Here is a 24245-nt window from a genome sequence, read left to right as displayed (position 1 = left end):
ACACATCAACCATCTTATATCTCTCTATTTTCTCCTGTACAACCTCAAAAGAAAAGGTAGGCGTCGTATGTTGAGTCGCGATCGTTCAAAATCGCTGGTAAATCACATTTATCACACAATACAGTAGCTGTTGTTTCATCTGACGTTTCCTGCAAAGTAGGCTACCGAGCATTACTGAAGAAAGCACTGTTAAAGTTATACATTCATTACAAAAAACGAAACTCGGTGGTCATATATAAATGAAATATGTAATGAATTGTTTATGTTGCATTAATAATTTTACAACTGATTGTAGAAGTAGCCCCTACATTCGTCTAAACCTTCGTTACCAATCTTTTATTAAGATATTAATTTATGTGTGCAAAACAGGATTGCTCGCGTTGTATTTGACCTTTGTCCTAATTGTTTTGTTAAGTAACCAGTGCCAGTTTGTGGAACTGCAACAAGACGTTGAAACATTTGTTAACAGAACACAATTTATACTAAGATACACTCAATCTCTCAATGGTGATTAAAATGCCTGTGTCATATTACACAGTGGCTGCCTGTGTGTCAGGTGCTGTTACATTAGTTGCATGAGAATAGCTGATGATGTCTCTCACAAAAGCTGGTACATCAGTACAGAGATAGTAACACCATAATGATTGTACTTGCATAGTAGTTCAGGGTACCTAAAAGAACAGCATGTCCTTTTACTGTATCCAAAAATTACCATGCATATCTGAAAAACTAAGGTATTACTATTGCTAATTATGGAAAACCAAACAAACTACAGACTTCTAAATCTAGATTAGTCTGCAGGCTCAAAAATGCTGTCCGTTAAAACAGGTTTAAGGCAGAGATGCTGACTCGCTGAATGTGTAACTTTCTCAATGGAATCTATTCATTCTTCAGGGAGTAAGTACTAATGCTACTATACATCTTAACATAACCATCATTGGATTTGCAGGGTCCAAAATGTCTCAGAAGATCAAAGCGGGTTCTGTGGTCGAGATGCAAGGAGATGAGATGACCAGAGTAATATGGGAGCTCATAAAAGAGAAACTAATTTTCCTTATCTGGAGCTCGACCTGCACAGGTGAGATTAAATGTGGGTAAGATTAAGTGTGTGTGTCCCGTTCACGGCAGGTGAGCATTTCTCTAATTAAATATACTCAGATTTCAGCCCGTATGTTAGTCAATTTGCTGCCAATTAGTTGTTTCTTACAAACATTTGACATGGTAACCATAACACTAAAGGTAATGCCATATTATCATTGTTTGCTATGTGAAATTATAAATTCATTTGTAACCTCCTTTTAAAATCTTTTTATTTCTCTATATTATAAAATAATTCATATTTAAATAATAAATAAATTAATATTTATGTACTATTTAAATGTTTGATACTGAAATGTAATAGTTTTCAGTTATTTTGATATTTATAACTAATATGAACTTACCACAGATATATTTTAGTGACTAATATTACTAACGATAATCATGCCACTGATCAGTTATCTGCCAAGTCTTACAAATATTTCCTGTTTGCAAGTACAATGTGGTAATTCTCAAGGCCAAATGGAAATGTTATCATCCCATAATTTAGCACTTTTATTACCTAACATCACTTTCTGTGCTTGAAAATGTTATTATTTGTCAGCATCTGTACTTTTATCTTTATAGGTTATAGTTTGATCTGAGTGGCCCTTTAACTATAAAGACTGTTTTTTTGTTTAAATAAATGAATTATTCAGCATTGTGTGAATGCAGCCCTTCTGTATGTCAGAAATGTCTCTTTACTGTCACCTGTTTGAGCATTGAGCATGTTTGTCTTGTCAGTGAGGCCACATGGCCAGATTAACACTGTCCTGGATCTGCAAATAGTGATCAGATGAAATAGATGTTGTGCAAAGGTTTGATATTTGATTTGAAATTATTGGAACATAGCCTAGTTGTTTCTAAATATAATTGGCACAAGCATATCTGCTTTTAGACCAGGGTTTTCTGACACTATGTGTGATTATGTATGTTTAGGTACTGGTGGAGTTGCTCTGGGGATGTACAACACAGACAAGTCAATCTGAGACTTTGCTCACAGCTCTTTCCAGATGGGGTTGAACAAAGGCTGGCCGGTGTACCTCAGGACCAAGAACACCATCTTGAAGAAATATGATGGCAGTTTCAAAGATATTTTCCAGGAAATCTATGACAAGTGAGTCCTCAGTGAAATGGTTGCTTGTGAACTGTCATTGAATAAATTCCCCCCAGTAATTGATCTAGTTACAGTGTTTTTTGACCTAAAGAAAATGAGTCCAAAACCGCCTGTCATAAATTTAAAGGCTTACATGTAAATCAGTACAATTTTTCCTTACAAAAAGGTTTTCTTCTGTCCTGGCATCTAAGCATAAATGTCTATTCATAATCCCATATGCCCACACTGAATAAGATGACAGAGCGACAAACAATGAGAAGTGAATTCAGAAAGACGATAAAGAGCATTCTGAGCATTCTGACACTGTGTGTGTTGCAGAGAGTACAAGGCTCAGTACGAGGCCAAAGGCATCTGGTATGAGCATCGGCTGATTGATGACATGGTGGCTCAGGCCATGAAGTCTGACGGTGGATTTATCTGGGCCTGCAAGAACTATGATGGAGACGTGCAATCAGACTCTGTAGCTCAGGGTGAGTAAAACATGCAGTAAAATAATGATTCAAAATTATAATTTGCACTCCACAAATGCCAAAAGAAATCTCTGAAAAAAGTTACCAGATACTAAAATGAATTGTTCAGCATTGAACATTAAAAAAAAATGTATGTGGTGGATAATCTCAGTGTACAGTACCGTTTAAATGTTTGAGGACAGTAAGATTTATTTATTCATTCATTCATTCATTTATTAATTAATGCTTTTGTTCAGTATATTAAAATAGAAAACATTTGTTTTAAGTTGTAATATGTGCCCCTGGACCACAAAACCTGTCTTAAAGGAACACTCCACTATTTTTGAAAATAGGCTCATTTTCCACCTCCCCTAGAGTTAAACAGTTGAGTTTTACCGTTTTTGAATCCATTCAGCCGATCTCCTAGTCTGGCGGTAGCACTTTTAGCTGTAGCTTAGCATAGATCGTTGAATCTGATTAGACCGTTAGCATCTCGCTCAAAAAGGACCAAAGAGTTTCTATATTTTTCCTATTTAAAACTTGACTCTTCTGTAGAAGATCGCAGTGCCTGAAAATAGGCTTATTGGAAGTTACCTAGCTGGGGACTATTTTCAGGTGCTGCGTAATATCATTGTGCCTGCTGCACCCATGGTACGGCAACAAAGTTCCTTGATTATTACATCGGAATGAGAGTATAGTTCCTAGTCATATCGGCCTAGAAATCGCAACTTTTCATTTTCCGTCAATCTTAGTGCACAATGTAACTACAGAAGAGTCAAGTTTTAAATAGGAAAAATATAGAAACTCTATGGGAGTTGGAAAATGAGCCTATTTTCAAAAATAATGGAGTGTTCCTTTAAGTCGCTGGAGTATATTTGTGGCAATAGCCAAAAAAATAGGGTCAAAATTATTGATTTTTCTTTTATACAAAAAATCATTAGGACATTAAGTAAAGATCATGTTCCATGAAGATATTTTGTAAATTTCCTACTGTAAATGTATCAAAACATAATTTTTGATTAGTAATATGCATTGCTAAGAACTTCATTTGGACAACTTTAAAGGCGATTTTCTCAATATTTTGATTTTTTTGCACCCTTAGATTCCAGATTTTCAAATAGTTGTATCTCGGCCAAATATTGGTCCTATCCTAACAAACCATACATCAATAGAAAGCTTATTTATTCAACTTTCAGATCATGTATAAATCTAAATTTTCGAAAAATTGACCCTTATGTCCAGGCCACGGTCACATATTTAGCCATATGTTTTAATCAAATAAATTAATTTAATTTTAAACATTAAATTATCTTGCTAACTCCAATCTTTGTGCGTGTTTTTGTGGTGGCTTGGTGGCTTGAATCTGCTTTAAAACCTATCATGCATTTGCGTAATGACATTACTCGGTAAATGAATTATGCAAAGTATCATGAAAAATAATTTATAGTGAGTAAGCTCACTGTTCTCTGTCTCTAGGTTATGGGTCATTGGGTATGATGACCAGTGTGCTTGTGTGTCCTGATGGGCGTACAGTAGAAGCCGAGGCAGCTCATGGCACGGTTATACGGCACTATCGCATGCACCAGCAGGGCAAAGAGACGTCCACCAACCCTATTGGTGAGGAAAACATACTTGCTTTACTTCCACTCCTAATCAATCATATCCACAGATTATGCACACGAAACTGTTTTTCATGATAATTTTTGTCCCATCAGCCTCTATCTGTGCGTGGACACGAGGGCTGCTGCACCGGGCAGAGCTGGATAAGAATGCAGAGCTGCGGGTGTTTGCTGAGGCATTGGAGGCCGTTTGTGTCGAGACCATTGAAGCTGGCTTCATGACCAAGGACCTGGCCATCTGCATCAAGGGCATGTCTAAGTATGTCCATTATCTACTCTGGGACACTTGCTCTGAAACATTTGGTATTTATTGTGGATCATATTTGGTTTGAGTGGTGTTGGACTGCATGAATTCAGCGTTAAATGCTTGATATGGCATAAAAAACATTGAAAACTTGATATTAATGCAGATTTTAAAGGATAGCAACAGTGTAAAGTTATTTTAGATTTTATATATATTTTTTTTTCTGTTTATTTCTTTGCAGTATCACACGCTCTGATTACCTCAACACTTTTGAGTTCTTGGACAAACTGGCCAAGAATCTGAAGATTAAGTTGTCAAGCCAACCCAAACTGTAAAGCTGCTGGGTGTTGACGGGGCGTTCACACACGCACACACTGACGCTCAGGCCTCAACTCACGTCAAGCCGCAGACTCTGTTAGTCTCAGTTCCTGTCTAACTGGGACCAAAGACAGAGAAATATTTGACTTCACCACTACAACCAGTAGGGGGACCAGTGCACTTTCAAATGGAAGATTAGAAAGTGTCTCTTTAAATGGAAGGAGCTTCTGTAACCTTCATTATGCTTTTAAAAACAAATTAGAAGCATTCATTTAGTAAATTTTATCACTGTTTATACATTTTAACATTGCAAAGTTTTTTTTTTTTTTTATTATATCCCCTGTAGTGCAAAAATATATTTGTATTTTTGTGCTACTGCTATCTCTCAGGTGCTTGAACACCTGTTGCCTTATTGTCTGCATGTGTAGTTGTCTTGTCTTCGGGCATCCACTCTTGAAGCCGTCCCAGAAACAGTGAGATTAGGCCTTAACAGTATAAATACCTGCTTTTAACTGAAATACTGTTAGTTCACACCGGTAGACATTCCTGTTCATTGTTCACTCTGTACCACGTCTGTCACTGCATATATAGTTCTGTTTATGTCAGTCTGTGTGCTTATGTGATCAGGTCTTGTGTTATTATGACGTCAATAATAAATTAGTCTTTTTAAGAAGAATATCTTGTGTGTTTTGTCACTGTCTGATCATCTTCTTTTTTTTTTTTTAAAGAAATTAATACTTGTATTTGGCAAGGATGCATTAAATTGATCAAAAGTGACAGTAGACATTTATAATGTTCCAAAGATCTCTATTTTAAATCAGTGCTATTCTTTTGAACCTTCTATTTTTGAAAGAATCTTGAATAAACTTGAATTAATTATAATTTCCACAAAAATATAAAACAGGACAGCTGTTTGCAACATAATCACCATATCAGCGTCACAGTTTCCACAAAAGTATTAAGCAGCAGGATTGTTTCCAACATTGATGATAATCAACAATCACCAAATAAGCATTAGAGAGATTTTTAAAGGATCATGAAAATTCAGCTTTACCATCACAGGAATGAAATAAATGTTAAAATATATTAAAGTAGAACACAATTATTTACATTTGTAATATTTCCCATCTTTTTTAATGTATGTTTGATTTTACCAGTCCCAAACTTTTGAACGGTAGTGTACATTGAATAATGGACTACATTTAGAACTTTACTTGCTGAATCGAATTCATATTGCTGTGTCCGTCTCTAGCTGCCTGATGAAATCATAAGGAGGTTCGTACCCTACACTAGATAGCAGCACAATGACGTCAAGACGGACAGCTTTTTAAACGGAGCCTGAACGTTTTTATAGCGAATAACAGGATTTTCTAATTCAGTGGTTCCCAACCCTGGTCCTGGAGGCACCCCAACACTGCACGTTTTGCATGTCTCCTTAATCAAACACACCTGATTCAGGTCATCATCTCATTAGTAGAGACTCCAAGACCTGAAACGAGTGTCAGAGAAAGGAGACATGCAAAATGTGCAGTGTTGGGGTGCCTCAAGGACCAGGTTTGGGAACCACTGTTCTAAATCATTCGCTTTTAATAGTATTATTTTTAGTATTATTAAACATTAAATGTGCCATGTATTTATTTGGGAGAGTTTTGAAATCAGTGATTGAAGGGAAAATAAATTCATTAAAACATGAAAAACAGTAAAATAGCCTATGTATCATCACTTCAGGCACATGAATAGGATGTGACTTCCACCAAGCGACCGGAAAATTAGTAGAGTATGTCTGAGCACCAAATAGTCTGAACACAGATTGCTACCTACACACTCCATGCCAAGTGATCTTGACTTTATTAGATGACTGTGACAATGGTTTACCCGAGAGAGAGAGAGAGAGAGAGAGAGAGAGAGAGAGAGAGAGAGAGAGAGATGCCTCAGACTGTCACCATTGTGCCATGATAATTGGATTCTCCCCGTGTGAATGGAGACTCATTCACAAGCTTTGTTAGTGTAAAGATTACTGTTGTGCTGCAGGAAGTAAAGCCTTATGAACATGAAATAGAGGCCAGCGGTGATTCCGACGTCAATGATGTAAAACAAGCACAAGCTGAGGTCACTGGAGCACCGTAAAGTCCACTGCTATTCAAACCCCGCCCCCAAAAGATTTCATTGGGCAATTCAACTATGTATCACCTATCAAGAAAAGTTCAAACTTGATGGATTCAGTTCAGAGAAATGAATTCTTTAGAGATTTGCTGAGTTTTCACGATATATATTTGGATATATTTCTATATTTCAACTGTATATTCATTTCAAAATATACAAAACAATATATTGCTAATATAGATAATTTTTTATGTGATTTACTTACATTTCTTCATAGATTTTTGGCTATTTTGTAATATATTTAAATGTATTTATAATGTTCAAAATATAGTTACAAAAAATATAAATAAAATTATATACAAAAATAATTTGGTATTTTACAACCAATGGGACAATGTTAAAGCATTTTCTCACAGGTCACAAAAACAGTCAACATCAAAACTGCATTATTTGCACCAAGCACACCAGCATGTCTGACCCTTCAGAGCCTTAAGAAGGACATGGACGTTGAAAATTAATAAACAGATGAATGATTGCGATATGGCTTGATGTTGTTTCTGTCTCTCTCTCTATCTGAGAGTACACCTTACTTCTGTTGGGAACGCAGTGGTTTCCATGGGGACACATAGCCACTCTACTCTTCAAAAGCGGGCCGAGCAGAGGCAGAGGGGCCCTTTGTGTTGGAGAGGAAAGTGAGGAACAACGCTGGGTAGATGAAAGCCCTGCTATCCTTACGTCCAATCATAATTTAGTCATCAGTGCTGGAGCGCAGAATCCAAATAGACACTGAAAACACAAACAGAGAAAAAGAGAGGCATGTGGGTCAAGATTTGAGCAAGAGAGAGAGATGGGAGGCTGATATGAGAATACATTTCAAAGAGATAAAGGAATAGTTGTGCTGTAGCTCAGGCTTGTTTTTTCATGCTGATGATCTATTCTCTGTGCTGTAGTTTGTGCTGAAATGATGGCGCCCACTTTCATCCAATTTGAGAAAATTATGATGCATCAACTCCATTGTTCAAACCAAAAATAGCAACCTTGTTTATTAGGACATACTTCTTCTTTGCCTATTAAGGGAGTAGATGTGGGCTTTAGATGGCTGATAGATTTGTTTACTTGTAAAATTTGTTGTTAATTAAAGGTATTATGTAAACTTACTAAAGAATTACAAGTACAATCCATAACTACTTATAACATAGCAGACTTTTAGGGGTAGTGCAACAACCAAAGCTTTTGAAGAGCAGCAAGACATACACACAGTATGACTGTGTTAGGTAAAACCCAACAGACAGCTGTAGAAATACACTACCATTCAAAAATGTAGGGGTCAGTAAGAATGCTTATTTCCATCAATGCTGCATTTATTTGGTCAAATATATTTAAAACAGTAATAATGTGAAATATTATTACAATTTAAAATAACTCTTTTCTGTTTCAGTTATTTTTTCAATCATAATTTTTCCTGTGATGGCAAAGCTGAAATTTCAGCATCATTACTCCAGTCTTCAGTGTCACATGATCCTTCAGAAATCATTCTAATATGCCGATTTGATGCTCAAGAAACATTTCTTACATTGTTGAAAGAGTGACTGAAAGTTTAAAGAACATCATTTGGTTGAAATTGTAATATTTTGTTTCATTACCATCATGGCTACCCACTGCTTCGGGTGTGTGTTCACTACTCACTGCTGTGTGTGTGCACTTGGATGGGTTAAATGCAGAGCACAAATTCCGAGTATGGGTCACCATCCTTGGACGCACGTCACATCACTTTCACTTTTTCACTTTCATTTTCAGTTCCCAGAATTTTGAACAGTAGAGTAAGGGCTCATTTACAAAAAAATGATCAAAATAAAACAATCAAAATGGTATAAAATCTATGATAAAATTACTTAAATGTTGGCCAACAACATCCATTGAAAGATGTGATTTGAAGTGGCACAAGCACATATGAACCTGAATCATACAATGAATCACATTTAAAAATACATTTATTATGTATTATTTATATCAACCAGTTAGGTGGACTAGCATTTCATTTTTGCTGCCATTTGACAAGGTTAGTAAGGTTAATGAAGATAACTTCATAACCACCTAGCTGGATTAACATTTCATACAGTTGCTGCTAATTGTCAAGGTTTGCCAGGTTAGCGTTTTGACACTGTTTGCTGTGTCCTTTCTAAAAAAAATATTCTCTTCTCGTCCCTCTCTACATGTCACTTACAGCGGCCTGTCCAATTGCAGACTCTCTTAATTGTCTCATAACAACATAAAAAAGAAGATAGAAAATAAGCATTCAGCACGAGATCAAATGGGGGTCTATGTAGGTCACGCACAGTATGGCGCCTGCAAGTTTACAGCTGGTGCTCGTACCACCATTATCCCACAACAATATCGCAGAGAGGAACTTATTTGAGCCCATTAGTCCATGTCCACTCCTCCTACATTAACAAAGCCTTTCTTTAAACGAGCCAAGACAATAAGCTCTCAGAAAGGGTAGCAGGGGGGAGAACAGGGGGACTGGAGGGGAGGTGGCAGGTTTAGCCCGGAGTCCACGATAATGACTGTTTCTGTCCGTGGCCTGAAAAAGACTTGAATAATGTTTTGTTTTCTGTGGGGACCCGAACAGTAGATGCAGGCCTGGCTTCAAGAACGGCAAGCTTTTGGCTATTGGCTAGTACAAAAATTAAATCTCATCTTTGCCACTCACACCAAACCTCTTGGCTTTATTATCATACAAAGTCTTAATGTTGTCGACCACAATTTAAGAATGCATAGATCTTATATGCAGTTAGAGAATTTGTATGGCAATTAATTCTAGGCCCACGTGGGTTGCTAATGACTGTGATATATGTGCAGTTTGTGTGAGATGTTGGTCTGAGTTTGTGAGAAGAAAGACTGAAAAAATACAATCTCTGCAGTATTACAGAGTAGCTATAAAATGATTTTACACACTCCTACACAACAACTCTTGTCATATGCATGTATGTATGAACCAAGAGCTCCTAAAAAACACAACAAATTCCTTGTATGTTTGCACACACTTGACGAATAAAGCTCATTCTGATTCAGATTCTGATAGTGGAGGTTTGGTGGCATGATGTCAGGAAGCATATTTTGTTGATGGGTAATAGAGCCTATGTTATTTTGCAAACCTTGAGAATTTGTTATGACTTTTAATACCCCTCCTTCTATAGTCATTGTGTTAAGAAGGAGAAAAAACGTATATTGCTTCACTTGAGTAAAAAAGTAAATGCTGTTATGGTGTCATGTATGCACTGTACAAACACCATACTGAAATATTATGTCCATGAATTTATGTGGTAGTCCAAGATACATTAAATAATACCATAATACTATTTGGAATATATTATTTTAATCATGACATTAAATGATTTAAGTATGTGGGAATATAACGGCAGTCGGAACCATTTAACGCAGGGTGTTGTTTCACCCGGTGCGCATTTTCGCTGACGGAACTGAATGTGACAGATTGTAAACAGATGCGGGTGAGTCATTTCCACATACAAATAACATATTATTCGCTCTTTTCATGCTTAGACTTTTAATTATAGTGATTATCTGATTATATTTGATTCATACACTTGTTACATTCGCTGTGAGTTTAACACAATCAGATGACACAAATGTCATTGTCAGATGATGTAGCTGAGTGCTAACTAGCTTCATGATGAAGTCATCGGCTGAATTCATAGAAGCAGCTGCTAGTAAATAAAAACACAATCTCGGTCAGAAGAGGGGGAAATCTAGATAGTAGAGTTTGTTCATCGTCTTTTTTTTTTTTACGTATGTTCTCGTATATCTTGTAGCTTGTTTGTGTGTGTGTGAACTGCCAGTCCGCATCAACTAAGTAAGATTATTCAGGATTCTTGTCGATTTAACGTAAATGTTGTCTATGGTTTTTAATCACTGAAGAACGTCTGGACAGTCAGCATTAGATGGCTGAAGTAAATCAGCTCTGTCTGTTTTGTCAATCAAGTCGCATTTGTTTATATAGCTTTTTATACGATAAAGATTGTTTGTTTCAAAGCAGCGTCACAGTAATAAACCGAAAAAATAACAGTGCTAATGTTTTAAAATGTATCAATTTTGAAATTAATTCAATTCAGCTATAAAGCAGCTCTACAAAAGGCAATAGTGTTATTATTCAACAAATACAGCTGAATATTAATTCTGAATTGTCTTTTAAACCCCAAACTGAGCAAGTCAAAGGCAACAGCGGCAAAGAACCAAAACTTCATCAGGTGGCAGTATTGAAGAATAACAACACGTTTCTTCTTACATCACTAGCAAAAATGTAGCAAATAATCTTTTTTTCTTTTTCCATTGTATTCTTTGAAGATGGTATCATTAGCATCTGAGACCACAGACCGTACTTTTACAGTGTAACAGGTCAAAAGATAAGCAGTCTAGGTTACTGGCAGGGTGATTGGTCATGTGTTTCCTCTCAGTCAGATCTATGATAATATGATTTCATGTTCCAGAATGATGACATACATTTTTGCTCATCACAGTATAACCCTTATTCATTGTGGCAATAACCTGAATATGTTGTATAAAATGGTGTGGTGTAAAGCTTGGTGTGGAGATTGATGTTTGTTGTGAGATGGTTAAAAATAGAATGGTAGAGAAGGGCCTCCACATCACTGTCTGAATAATTTGTCTAAGCAGAGGTGTGAACTGTGAACATCACCGGCTCAAGTTTTTACTGTAGCAGGTCTGGTTCTCAAGGCTGGCTGCTGCTCTAGACCAGTGGTTCCCAACCCTGGTCCTGGAGGCACCCCAACACTGCATGTTTTGCATGTCTCCTTAATCAAACACACCTGATTCAGATCATCAGCTCATTAGTAGAGACTTGACTTGAAATCGGTGTGTCAGAGAAAGGAGACATGCAAAATGTGCAGTGTTGGGGTGCCTCCGGGACCAGGGTTGGGAACCACTGCTCTAGACTACTTAGTTTTTCAAAACTGTCCAGAAAACTTTTGATTGACCATTTTAAAGGGATAATTTACCCCAAAATCAAAAAATCAGTTGTCATTTACTTTGATGCTCATTGATTTCCTGTTGGTCTCGCATTATCTTTCTTTCTTTGTTTCTCTGTTTTTTTTTTCCATGGGTCTGGTGAGTCTCTGATCTGAGATGATGTAATGGCCTTTTAATAATTGATGGTTTAAAGAAAGTGAAAGACCCCGAGTCGGAGTGCAGAGGAAATCAATGTTAGTGTGGGAGGAGGTAGACATGAGTAAGATGAGAAGAGGCTGCATGTTCATGAGAAATGAAAACAGAAAGAAGCCGTACTCATGTTTAGAAAGGCAGAGAACCCCACCCCAGGCTGGAAACTTCCAGTGATGATCACGGTTTGTCTGTGCACCCGAAGCTCTGGAACGTTAGGTAGGCTGCTGAACGGATTCCACGGCCACCAAGGTAGTAGTGTGAAATTGATGGTAGCTTACTATGATTATGCCATGAGTGTTAACACAGGTCAAGGTAAGTGGAGTTCAGCTGCTGACTGTATCTCTGTTCCAAATGATAGCTAGCTGCCTACCTCTACGGCATTTTATGCCATTGTTTCAGAAGCCATACCAAAAGGAAGCAGCATTATGGGCCATTCACACAGAATACGTTTGTGTGAGATGCAGTGGAATAGAAAAGAACACAGGCTCTTGATACTTGAGTTTCTTTTAACTTTACACAGAAGTTTATATGGAAGATGCTGAAAAAACAGCAAGATGTGGTGCAACAGGAAAAGTTGTCTATCTAGTGCGTTTACATAGAAAATGCAAATGCACCTGGTGAGGACACACACCTCCGAACATTTGATAAGAATCGTACTTTGAACCTTTAAAAAAGTAAGTTCTTTATAGTTATAATTTGTGTAGAATGAATGTAATCTAGATGTACAACTTTTTGTCACATTGTCACTGTCACGTGACCTGTCAGCGCAAGTTGTGTCACTTCACTGCCGTTCACAACTCCACTCCCCTGGATTCATGGAATAGTAAAGTGTCCACTGGATGTGCATTTTGAAATCTTAGAGTCAGCAGAAGTAGTAGGTCATCCGGAGATTTTTGGTCTATTTTATTTTAATATAATTATTGTGAATTTGTACACAAAGTGTATTGACTGTGTGTTGTTGATTATGTAGAGCATTCAAAGTCAGTCTTTTAGGATCTTCTGTTTCATTTAGGATGCCACCTTAGCAGGCAACTGTCTATATAGGTGGTAAACAGCAAGGAAGCTTACTAGAGTTTAGAACAAAGCAACCATGTCTTGAATTTTTTTTTGTTTTTATTGTCTATTTGGGGCTCAACTGTTGTACAATTACTGTTGTCATACTTTTTGCTCAAAGGCTGATCATACTAGACTAGACCATCAGCTGTTCATGGAGTTACTGCTGTATTTACTGACCGTCATGTGCTTTTTTCTCTTGTTTGTCTAAATTCAGGATGTCGTGTCCTGGGGAAGGACGTCCTGGTGCCACATTGCATTTATCACTCTGAATTACTGCCTTACAGACTGCAGTGATTTAATTGAGGCACTCATCTGAATGAGGCAACACTTGTTCTAGACAGCACTGTTTGTACTCACCTTACCCAGTGCTGATACTGATAGCTGGCATAGCGGTCAGTTCTCATTAGGTTCTTGATTAACAACATTGGCTCATAAAGTGACAGTCCTGGAAGGGGTTCAGGTCTTTGTGGACCATCTGTTTTGCTGCACTTTCTTTTGGGTTCGGACAGCAGATGTTTCGTCTGCGGTGCCCTCAGGTCTTTCAATCCTGTCGTGTCTACCCTCACTCACGTAAGGAATCGGTCTGTCCGCTCCACCCCTCTGCTTCCTCTGTGTCGCCAAAACTGTCAAGGTGATGGAGGGTCTGGAGGTCGAGGACATAAGCCCCGCCCTCGAGGCCACTGAGGACTTCTTGCACTGCCTCGATGACAATCAAGGAGATGGCCAGGTACGTCCGCCTAAGCATAAAGAGGCCTCCACCTTGGACAGGTTAAACTCCAGTGGGGTGTGGGGGCTACTGGCAGGAAGGCAATCCGAGATATCACCCAGCAATATGGCGTGGGCGGAGCAGACGTCTTTCACTGTGCTTGGCCTGCGACATGGAAAAAGGAACCGGGCAAGATCTACCAACGATTTGGCGGCTCATGCCAAAGAAACAAACTCTACCACCAATACATGCAGCGGTGGCTTCAAACGTGGCCACAACCGCTCCCGTTCAGACGTCAACAACCGCACTTACACTGATAATGGCATGCCTGCCATTGACAAAAATACACTCAAGAACATGGCACTGAATGACCACAGAGATGGTAAGAATTAAACTAAAATTTATTGTCTTTATTAATCATTCATATATTTATTTTGAATTGTTGTGTGGTGCAGAGGTCAAACAAGTTCAATTCATATCTCATTCAAAACCAGGTATTTCACTTACAAGATTCTGTCCACACTGAAAGTGAAAATGCTGAGTGATGCCACACAATCACAACCATAGAGCTTTATTGATACTTAATAGCGCAACAGTGCCATCCATTTTTTTCAGCGGCCTTGGTTCTGGAAACATTTTTCCAATTCATTATTTCCAACAGGCATTTTTTTTTTGTAAGAAGTTAGAAACCATGAGGTGATTCACAACATTTGAAGCAGAAATGTGTGTGTGTGTATATGTATGTGTGTATATATATATATATATATATATATATATATATATATATATACGCATACATACACACATTTAAATTTTTTATATGATTATATCATTCACTATTCACACATATCAGTGGTGTGCAGTAGTGTTCTGAAATGAGGAGGCAAAGTCCTCAAATTTGTATTTAATTTTTTTATGAAATGTAAATTCATGCCAAAGTCACATTTTCTTGGTTAAATAAACATGACTTCCACTCTCAGAAAAAAAAATTCTGTTTTTTATTTTTCCATTAACAATGTAATCAATATTATATTTATTAAAGCCAAGTATGAATCTCATCAAGTTAGCATTTTACATTTATTCCAAAATAATAACTCAAAGCAGTAACAATTTAAACAATATGTTTTATTTGTGAAATTATGTTCAGCTGTTCTTCTTAATAGTTAACTTTTTTATTTTTCATGTCATCAGTCCTCAAAGCTCTGTAAATATTGGTCACAGATACAGATATTTACTTTAAATTGCACCAAGGTCACTAAAAACTCCCACAGATCATGTTTTCAGGCCATTTCAAGTCTTATTTTGACGTAACAAAGTGGTTATATCTAAGTGTGTGACTTGTTTACTTACTTTTTTAAATTAGTATTGCCATTAACACCATTATATTGTTCATTCAGAGTGATTCGCGAACATGGAACGCACACAAACACAAGAGGCGGGATTTATTGCATGAACCAATCACAGATGATCATAACCAGTCATATCCAATCATATCGCGATGGAGGCATTGTCTTCTCTCACGTGATTTTCCCCATTCACTCTCAATTACCCCCCACCAAACCAAAGTCCCTTTAAGGTCATTTAAGTCATTTCGAGGCCCTTTAAGGGCATTTTAAGTAATTTCACTCAGTGGCCAACGCCTCTTGGGCATGCAAGTGCAGCTCCTATCACTTTGAATGGGGAAACATCATATTCTCCAAAACTGTTCGCCAAGCTTACGGTTAAATTTCATATTTGAAATCACCAATGAAATTTGACAACAACTGTCTCATAAATGTTGTTTCTTTTGCTCTAATAGCATTAAAAAAAATTCTAACGGCAGCTGCAGTGACTTTTATTCAGAAGGCGGGGCTTCCTTCAATAGAGCGGCTGTATTGAGCATTGCATTTTTCCCATTCTAAACTATATGAGTGACACGTCTTGGGTATTCTATAGTCTTTGACCAAACCCACCGAATGCTTTAGGGCTTCAGTTAAAACTCAATGGGCTCAGGGGAGGCACTGCCTCCGTTGCCACCTCGGAGGAAACGGCCCTGATACATACACACACACATATATATATGTATATGTGTTTGTGTGTGTTTTTCTTTATTTTTATCAGTGAATGGGCGCTGAAGAGATTCTTTGATTGTTGGCAATTTCTTTGCAGAATCATGGCTAATTTAGTTTTTCATCAGGAATTCCACTGTTAAACATTTATTAAAATTATTAAAAAATAAGAATGTGTGCTGATGGCTTCAACAAATAGATATACCATTGGTTAACAACCTCATAGCTTACTGTATGCCTGTTTTTAAAGGTTTTTTTAAAGTTATCGTTAAAAATGTATTTCTTTATGGAGAAAATGAATGGGACTTTTACCTCCGGAACCCGGCTGTTGCATTGCATATACAGTTGCATTAAATAGGACTTTGGACCAATAAAATTTCACTGTCCCACTTGTCACTTGTTGTGAATGATTAGGACAAAAACTCAACATGGAAAAGACTATTCACTTGCTAAAATGATCAAATGATTTTATCACTTTGCACACTTTATTAAAATGTCACGTGATGTTGTAGCTTTTAATCTCCCCACACCTGTGATTTGTTGTGTCTGCGTTTCTGTCAACACTGCTCGCCTGCGCTCTTTGCAGGAATCACCTCCTTTCATGTCGAGGGGGTTCAATGAGTTTTTGCCTATTTATGGTTTGGCCTGTTTATTTTTGTGTGTTTTCGTATGAAAGGCTTTATTCAGACAATGTCATCCCAGAACAAGAACAGTAAAGACAGCAAGCATGTTCATCATAATATTGCGCTATGATTTCATACAATACATATTATTCACCAGTACAAACTGTCACATTAAGCTTTTTATATCCAGTGTAGTCTGATTTAATTCTGTCTTAACTCATTTTGAAAAGGCTGATTTATTTCTACATCCAGTAAATCAGTACTAGGTTTTGCAAAATGGCAGGTGATACCAATCCTCTTGGCTGTCCTTGCATCTGTGTTAAAACTTAATGGAGCAAATTGTTAATTACACCAAAATGTGCCAAAGGGAGCAACTGGAAATAGAAGTAAGTTCCACGCTCAAATGCCCACTGATTCTTGAGTGACTGGGATTGAATTCTAAGTGACATTAAGGTATTGGCAACCCACCCAGTTTCTAATGCTGATAGATCTACTGATTAAGACTGGAGAAACCCCTACGCACCTCACTGCACAGGTCTCAGTGTTTGCGTTATGCTTGACTTGGTTCTGTAGTTCATTGCAAGCATCAATTTCAATATAGACTGCTTTGTTTGCGCTTATTCTTCAACATCTTGATTTTTAACTCCGAGACTGGCCTTAGATTCAACTTAATTTGAATGTTGTTTTCTTTCAAATATAAATGACATCTTTTTTTAAACACTTTTTACATTTTGCATTTAATTGTTCTCTTTTGTAATAGACGATTACACTAGCGTTCAAAAGTTTGGGGTCAGTAAGATTAATTTTTTTATTAATATAAAGTTAAATTAAGAAAAAAAAATCGAAAAAGATAAATACATTTATAATGTTACAAAAGATCTCTATCTCTGTTCTTTCTAACAGCATATTATAATGATTTCTGAAGGATCATGTGACTGTAGTCATTACTTAAGTAATGACTGCTGAAAATCCAGCTTTGCCATCAGAGGGATAAATTACATTTTAAAATATATAAAAAATGTAAAATGTTTTTTTTAATTTGTAGTAATATTTCATAATGTTGCTGTTTTTTGCTGTCACAATCTTGCTGTTTTTGATCAAATAAATGCAGCCTTGATAATCATAAGAGACTTATTTTAAAAGCAATTGAAAAAAAAAAATCTTACAGACGCCAAACATTTGAACGGTAGTGTAATTTCAATCTCTGGCCTTCTAAATGGATTAGGAATATTTTTACCATGTGAAGGTTAGTGGTTGTCAAATTTATATTTTTCATTTTGGTCTCTGACAATCAGTGTAACAAAAATTGTCTTTAATTGAAGTGCAAAGTGGGTAGAGGTTATACTCAGCTTTTCAGCTGTGTTTATCATGACGTCATGTTATGATGTGACTCTTCCATGTGTTCTGCATTCTGTGTTTGATTACAGCAGGCCTGAATTGAGTCGTGCCTACTCATTTGCATGTTTATTGGACCTCAAGCAGTACAATTTTATTGTTAGTTGAATACAGTTATACAGGTTTAAAATTGGATTTACACTGCAATCGTACTGGATCTCGCTAAAGGAAATTGCAGGGTTTATGGATAAAGGATTAAGGAGTCAATCAAGGTTGCTTGATTGTCTAGGTTTGTTTTGTCAAACTGAAACGAATTAACCACCATGCAGGTATACTTTTTTTTTTAGTTATATTAGTTTAAGAGACAATGGCAAAACTGAATTTTCAGCAGCCATTACTTATAATATTCAAGAAACATTTCTTATTATCGTCAGTACTACTGTGTTGAGGTATGGGGTAGGATCTAAAGTAAGGTCATGCAGAATAAGGCATTAATATGTGCTTTATAACTAAGTACAAATAAACAGCCAATTTAATATGCATGCTAATAAGCAACTAGTTAATTAATAGTGAGAATTGATCCCTAAACTAAAGTGTTACCCTTCATTGGCTTGATCAGTTTAATGCATTTGAATAAAATGATTGATTTATTTAAAAAAAAAAGAATGGTAGCATATATTTAGAACTTGTTTGCTTATATATTATATAAATAAGTCGCAGTAAACTTTAGTAGTTTGGTCTTAAAAATGTCCAGATTACATTTGCTTTCACATTCTGGCTCACTGTTTGCATTTGTCTGCTTTTTTCCTTTCCTGCTCAGATTTTGAGTCATTAATGATGACTGTTTCCCTCGGTCCCATCCATAAGTGGTAGCACCACTAATACTGGTTTTATGTGCCATGTCTGTCTCAAATGGGTCTTTTAGTCACTTGCAGATGAAAAGGTCTTAGAAATGTTCAGGCTCTGCAGGCAGACTGGCCTTGCACCAGCTCTCTAATTGGGTCATGTCAGCACGCCTCACGTCCTTTCTGCCGTGAAATTAGTAGTGACACTTTCCATAGCTTCAAGCTATGCACCTTTGAAGACCTCAGAGTGCAAGGAGCCCCCAAACATCCACAATGATGCTCCAGAGTGCCAAAGCACATCATCTGTTGTAGCTTTTACTGGCTAGCCAAATAAACCCAACCCTCTGAGCTCACAGCTTATCAGCACAAGATGGAGGGGACTGTCCGTTATGTTACAGATGTATAGGAAGGTGCAGTTTTAGCTGGTACATTAGGGATAAGACTTAAAGAAAACAATTGCTTTAATTTACCCTCCTCCTGGCCTCTGTCTGTTTCTATGGGTCTGGCCAGCAGGACCTGATGCCCGGGGCACCCAGCAGGTTCCCGAGGGCTGAGAGGAAAATGGGCAGTTTCCAGCCAAGGAAGTGTAAGGATGAGCGGTGTTGTGGACCAAGAGAGGAAAGGAGATAAAGGAGGGAGTATGTGAAAGAAATGGACAGAGAAAGGAAGGACTGAAAAGGAGTGCCAAAGATTAGGGGTCACTTTTTGCCATTCTGTTTGCACAGCAGCCTGACACACAATAATGTTTCTTCCTGCTTTGAGGTGGCTGGATAAACTGTTATCACATAGCACAATAGCATCCATCATAAATGATGTGAACATCTCTCACACATGGCTCCAGACTAATATGGTGCCAGCATGTTCTGCAAAAGGAGGAACTAGTCATGGTGTGATGGGCAAATAAAAGGAAACCGTAATTATTAACATTGATATATAGCAATTTTTGGACAGGATTTCACACATATATTTTTAACTTTTATAATTTTATCACACAACATTCGTACATTTGTTTAAAAAAAAAAAAAATATATATATAATATATATTATTATTATTATTTTTTTTGCTAAAGTCCTCTGAGAAATGTAATTCTGAAAATAATCTTTTTTTTTGTGGTTTTCTGTAATTCTTAAGGCCAATTTTGCTATAATAGTCCTCTGAGATTATTTATTTGATTTTTTTTGTTGGGTTGGTAAATTGGCTAAAATTTACATTTTTATTTAAAGTCCTCTGAGAAATATAATCCTCAAAGCAAAGTTTTTTTTTTTTAATTCTGTAATGCTTCTCATAATATATTTTGGGCTTTTTTTGTTGGTAAATTGGCTAACAAATGTACAACCATTTTTTTTTTAATTTATTAATTTATTGCTAAAGGGAGAGAGCAGTTGTTAGTTAAAATAGTGTTGGCATTCCCTCCAGCATAAAAGGAAAATCAAATCAATAAGTAGAGTCTGATCACGGACTGCTCACCTTAGTACTTATTGTTGCAAAACAATGACTCAAACCTAAATCAAAAGTATTGTTTGTATTGTACAGTTCACCAGAAAGTACTTGATCCACAATATTTTTCCAAATTCTCCCATGCAATTTCAGTTCTTGTTTTTGCCATTAGCTTGGCATGGTGTAGTAATCAAGTAATCATATTTACGTTTATTTCATTCAATATAAACTGTAGTTTGTTATTGGCATTAAAGGTGCTCTTTCTGACTTTTTTTTTTTCTAGCTCATAAGGAAAGCAGCCCTAGCCTGGTGAAGCAGGGAACACTGGAGCAGAGAGAGGGTCCGTGGGGACGCTGGACCTCCTGTCATGTTGAGCTTACACCCTGTGAGCTGCGTCTCTACAGCCTGGACAGCAGCGGCAACCAGCAGCTATGTGCTGCCCTCTCGCTGTCCCACTGCCAAGGAGTGAGCACGCTCCAGCCGCAGGATGGACGTATACTGCAGGCTGTCTTCTTCAACAGCACTCGCGTGCAGTTACGCGCACCCTGCCAGTGGGAGGCACTGGAGTGGCGTAGACTCCTCTGGGAACGCGTCTTGGCTGCTCGTCCATCCAATTGCAAAGGGGAGCCGGCCCGTGCCAACTCCCCTACCCCTCACGAACCCCATCCAGATGCGGTGACGGTGCCAGTCCCTCGACCCCTGGTACGTCCCACGGCCCTACCACTGTTCACCCAACACTGTGCTGATGTTCTTAAGGCTAGCCTTCTGCACCAACTCACCGACCTCAACAACTGGAGGGCCTTCACGTTTGTACTGAGCCGCACCGAGATGCAGGCCTTTCCGACCGAGGGAAGAGGCCCAGTGTCGGAGCCAGTGTTCAGGTACCCGCTGACCTCCTGTCTGGCTGTGCAGCGGGATGATGAAGATGGAGACACCAGCTCCCGCTTCCAGGTGGTCTTCCCTGATGATGTGCTGTGCTTGCGGGCTGAGAGCGAGTCCAAGGCCCAGGACTGGGTGGAGGCATTGCGCACAGCAGTGACGGCTCAGCGACCACAGTGGGAGAATAACCAAGTGGTGATAAGGAGTAAGCTAGTCAGGGAGCAACGGCACAAGGAGGCCCAGAGAGCTAAACGGCAGTCCGTCACTACTAGCTTTCTCAGCATCCTTACCTGTTTAGCTGTGGAAAAGGGTCTCACGGCTCAAAGCTTCCGATGTGCAGGTGACCACCTTTTTACAATGCACTTTCAACATTTCCTAAATTGTACTAGCTTTTTTGGATTTGGTTCCTCATCAGTAAAATTGTCAGGGAGGAATTCATCAAGAGTCAGTTGCCTTTGCTGAGTGAACATTATGCCTGCATATTTAGTTAAATAGTCTTGATCAAAATGTTCTCTTTTTCTCTTGTTCACATTTGGCCCCTATAATAAGATCTCTATTTAGTCATTAGATTAGAACCCTCCTGATCAATAAAATCCAGTGGTTTTTATTAAGGAAAGGAAATTCCCTTAAAGGAAATTTCGACCCTTTAAATGGATATGAATGAAATGCTTTCCCACCTGGCTGTAACAACCAGCTTTTTAATGCAGGGTATTTGAAAGCCTCATCGAACAATGACAGCAGGCACCTGACAATAATTGGCCCATATAAAGCGGGAAAAATCCCCTTTTAGAATCAAAGGCTCCCTGGATGCTGCGATCTGTGCAGAAGCTAATTGTTTGATTCGGGGCCACGAAAGAGATTTTTTTTGAATGGGACGTGTGGGCCTAAAAAGAATTAAACAGCTGGGTACATCCCTCCGCTCGGCAGTCCCCTCTCTCTCTTTCTCTCTCTCTCTCTCTCTCTCTCTCTCACTCTTTTTCTCTCTAATTTTTATTACCCAAAACTTACAGTTTTGCGACGCTTTCTTTTAATTTTTTTTCCCCCAAACAGATGCTCACACCTGGGACATGCGCCTTAAACATGCTACTATGAACATTTAAGACAGTGGTTCTCAAACCTGTCCTGGAGTGCCCCCTGCCCTGCACATTTAGTATGTCTCCCTCATCTATCACACCTGATTCAACTCATCAGCTCATTAGTGGAGACTGCAAGACCTGAAGTGGGTGTGTCAGATATAGGGAGACATACAAAACTTGCAGTGCTGGGGGTACTTCATGGAGAGGTTTGAGAACCACTGCTGTAGAGCATACAAGGACAGCAGATCAAATGGGAAGATCCAGCTGTAGGTGGGAAAAGAGGGAGTGTAGGGTCAGGTGGAGAGAATGGGGTCCAAGGGACTGCTGTTTACATCAAAAAGATGGGTAGTGCATTTGTCTCAAGCAAACACGTGTGAACACACTTACGCACGCACAACCTTATGCCACCTTTGTTTTGAAGTGGATGTCAGCTTGAATAGGGTACATCAAAGCTGGGGCCTTGTCGTCTTTCACATTTATGGAACTACAAAGCCCCACCCTGGGGTTCTTGTGGCGTGGAACTCAACGGGATGCTTGAAAGTGGAGCGAGTTGTAGCCTTTACAACAAGAAAACAGAGAAACCTTCTCGCACTGAAGGACCAAACACCTCCTACGGAGTCGTAACGTCTATTCTGCTAGAAAACCATTGTGCAAGTGGCACCTCAGAGCGCCCCACTTCACCTTTCTTTTTCCTGAAAATACAGTAGTTGCCATTTTAGTAGTTGCTGCTGAAAATGAAAGAGGGGAATCTTGCGGACAGTCATGGAGTGAACACATCAAACGCCTCTTGTTTGGCACAGCTCCCTGTCTTTCCCACAGTCCCAGGTTGGCCCCACTTTTTGTGCAAGGAACATGCCGTTCCCCTCCACTTATGCTTGGCTATGAGATTGGGAAATGTTGAGAACCGTATTCAATTGTAATTGAATGACCTTCACACATGTTAACTGCAAAGTTGCAGCTCCAACCTGCTAGAATCGGAGGCTTCAGTTGGCTCAGAGTGGCTCAGACATCACTGTACCCACAACTAAGGGGATATTTTCTGTGCTGTCTGTCTGGCTGGGATGTGCAAACTTGCACGTTGTGTGTTTGAACGTATGTGGGAACTCATGTGTGGGGCTGTGCTTTACTGGCACAGGCTGCGATGTCCACAATACACAGAGCCTAGCAGCCAACTCCTTCCCAGAAGTGACATGCTCTCTGGCCACTGTCCAGAAGCTCTGTATCCCAACAGTCGTGATGAAAATTTTTCAGAAATTTGCTAGAAAACTCATTCAGATGATCTTGATCTAATGTGGCTCTTCTGTACATAATTGTTAATAATTGTTTTGGTACTATGTTTACATGCGATTAAAGCATGCATTTACATGCATTAAGAGTTCCGTTTAAGTAGGACTAATTTGATAATGTCACATTAATGATTTCAAAGTGATATTTGCGAAGTTGGTCTAACAGACCAAGCCTTACAATGTAATTTGCTTTGCATGTTTAAAAAAAGTCCATTATGTTGCTTTATATTGCAAACTGGTGTTTATCATGTTATTTTAAGGTATTATCATAATCATAAACCGGTTTGTAGCGCAAATATTTTCACTGTTTACCACACTTAGGGCTGCACGATTATGACAAAAATCATAATTGTCGATTATTCCCTTGAAATTGTAATTGCGATTATTAATTACGATGATCACAATTTACATTGAATGATGTTTATACCATTGTTTTATGCAACTGCATGACGTATTTTTATATGAAAATAAACAAGCTGAAAACACTCTAACTGAAAAACTTTTAGTGCTTTTCTATAGTATTAAACCTCAAATGTCAACTAAACATCGGATTGGTTTCTTTAAATTATAAAAAAAAAAGTAAAAATGTGAATGGTGTTATAATGTTATACTAAAACTAAAATTAAAATAATGGGAAAACCCCTTAAGATAACATGTAGAAAGAAAAAAAACGCATCTTAAGCACACAGAATAACATAAGTAAACTTAATGAACGATTAATTGCCGCTTTGAACGATTACGTAATTGTGGCATCCATAATTGTAATCGTGATTAGAAATGTAATTAATTGTGCAGCCCTAACCGCACTTGAATATTCTTCTAGTTATTTA

General features: G+C 38.1%; 2 protein-coding genes across 3 annotated transcripts in view; both read left to right on the top strand.

Moving 5' to 3' along the window:
* The first annotated feature begins 1871 nt into the window (after positions 1–1871).
* Positions 1872–5491, top strand: LOC107598166 (isocitrate dehydrogenase [NADP] cytoplasmic-like). The gene is made up of 5 exons (XM_016289442.1): positions 1872–2194; positions 2513–2664; positions 4120–4260; positions 4359–4521; positions 4748–5491. Exons 1-5 carry the CDS (start codon positions 2091–2093, stop codon positions 4839–4841), a joined length of 654 nt encoding a protein of 217 aa, XP_016144928.1. The 5' UTR covers positions 1872–2090; the 3' UTR covers positions 4842–5491.
* Positions 5492–10378: 4887 nt separating this feature from the next.
* Positions 10379–24245, top strand: part of LOC107598165 (pleckstrin homology domain-containing family M member 3-like) — a 37998-nt gene continuing 24131 nt past the window's right edge. For both annotated transcript variants that reach the window (XM_016289440.1, XM_016289441.1), the window contains exons 1-3: positions 10379–10436; positions 13394–14267; positions 20458–21393. In XM_016289440.1, the coding sequence (XP_016144926.1) occupies positions 13814–14267; positions 20458–21393 (1390 nt within the window). In that variant the 5' untranslated portion in view covers positions 10379–10436; positions 13394–13813. The remainder of the gene's footprint in view (positions 10437–13393; positions 14268–20457; positions 21394–24245) is intronic.

Source organism: Sinocyclocheilus grahami, unplaced genomic scaffold (assembly GCF_001515645.1).
Source record: "Sinocyclocheilus grahami isolate Dianchi unplaced genomic scaffold, SAMN03320097.WGS_v1.1 scaffold246.1, whole genome shotgun sequence".
Lineage (NCBI taxonomy): Eukaryota > Metazoa > Chordata > Actinopteri > Cypriniformes > Cyprinidae > Sinocyclocheilus > Sinocyclocheilus grahami.
Note: the sequence above shows the minus strand (reverse complement) of the source record. Positions and strands in the feature narration are given on the sequence as shown.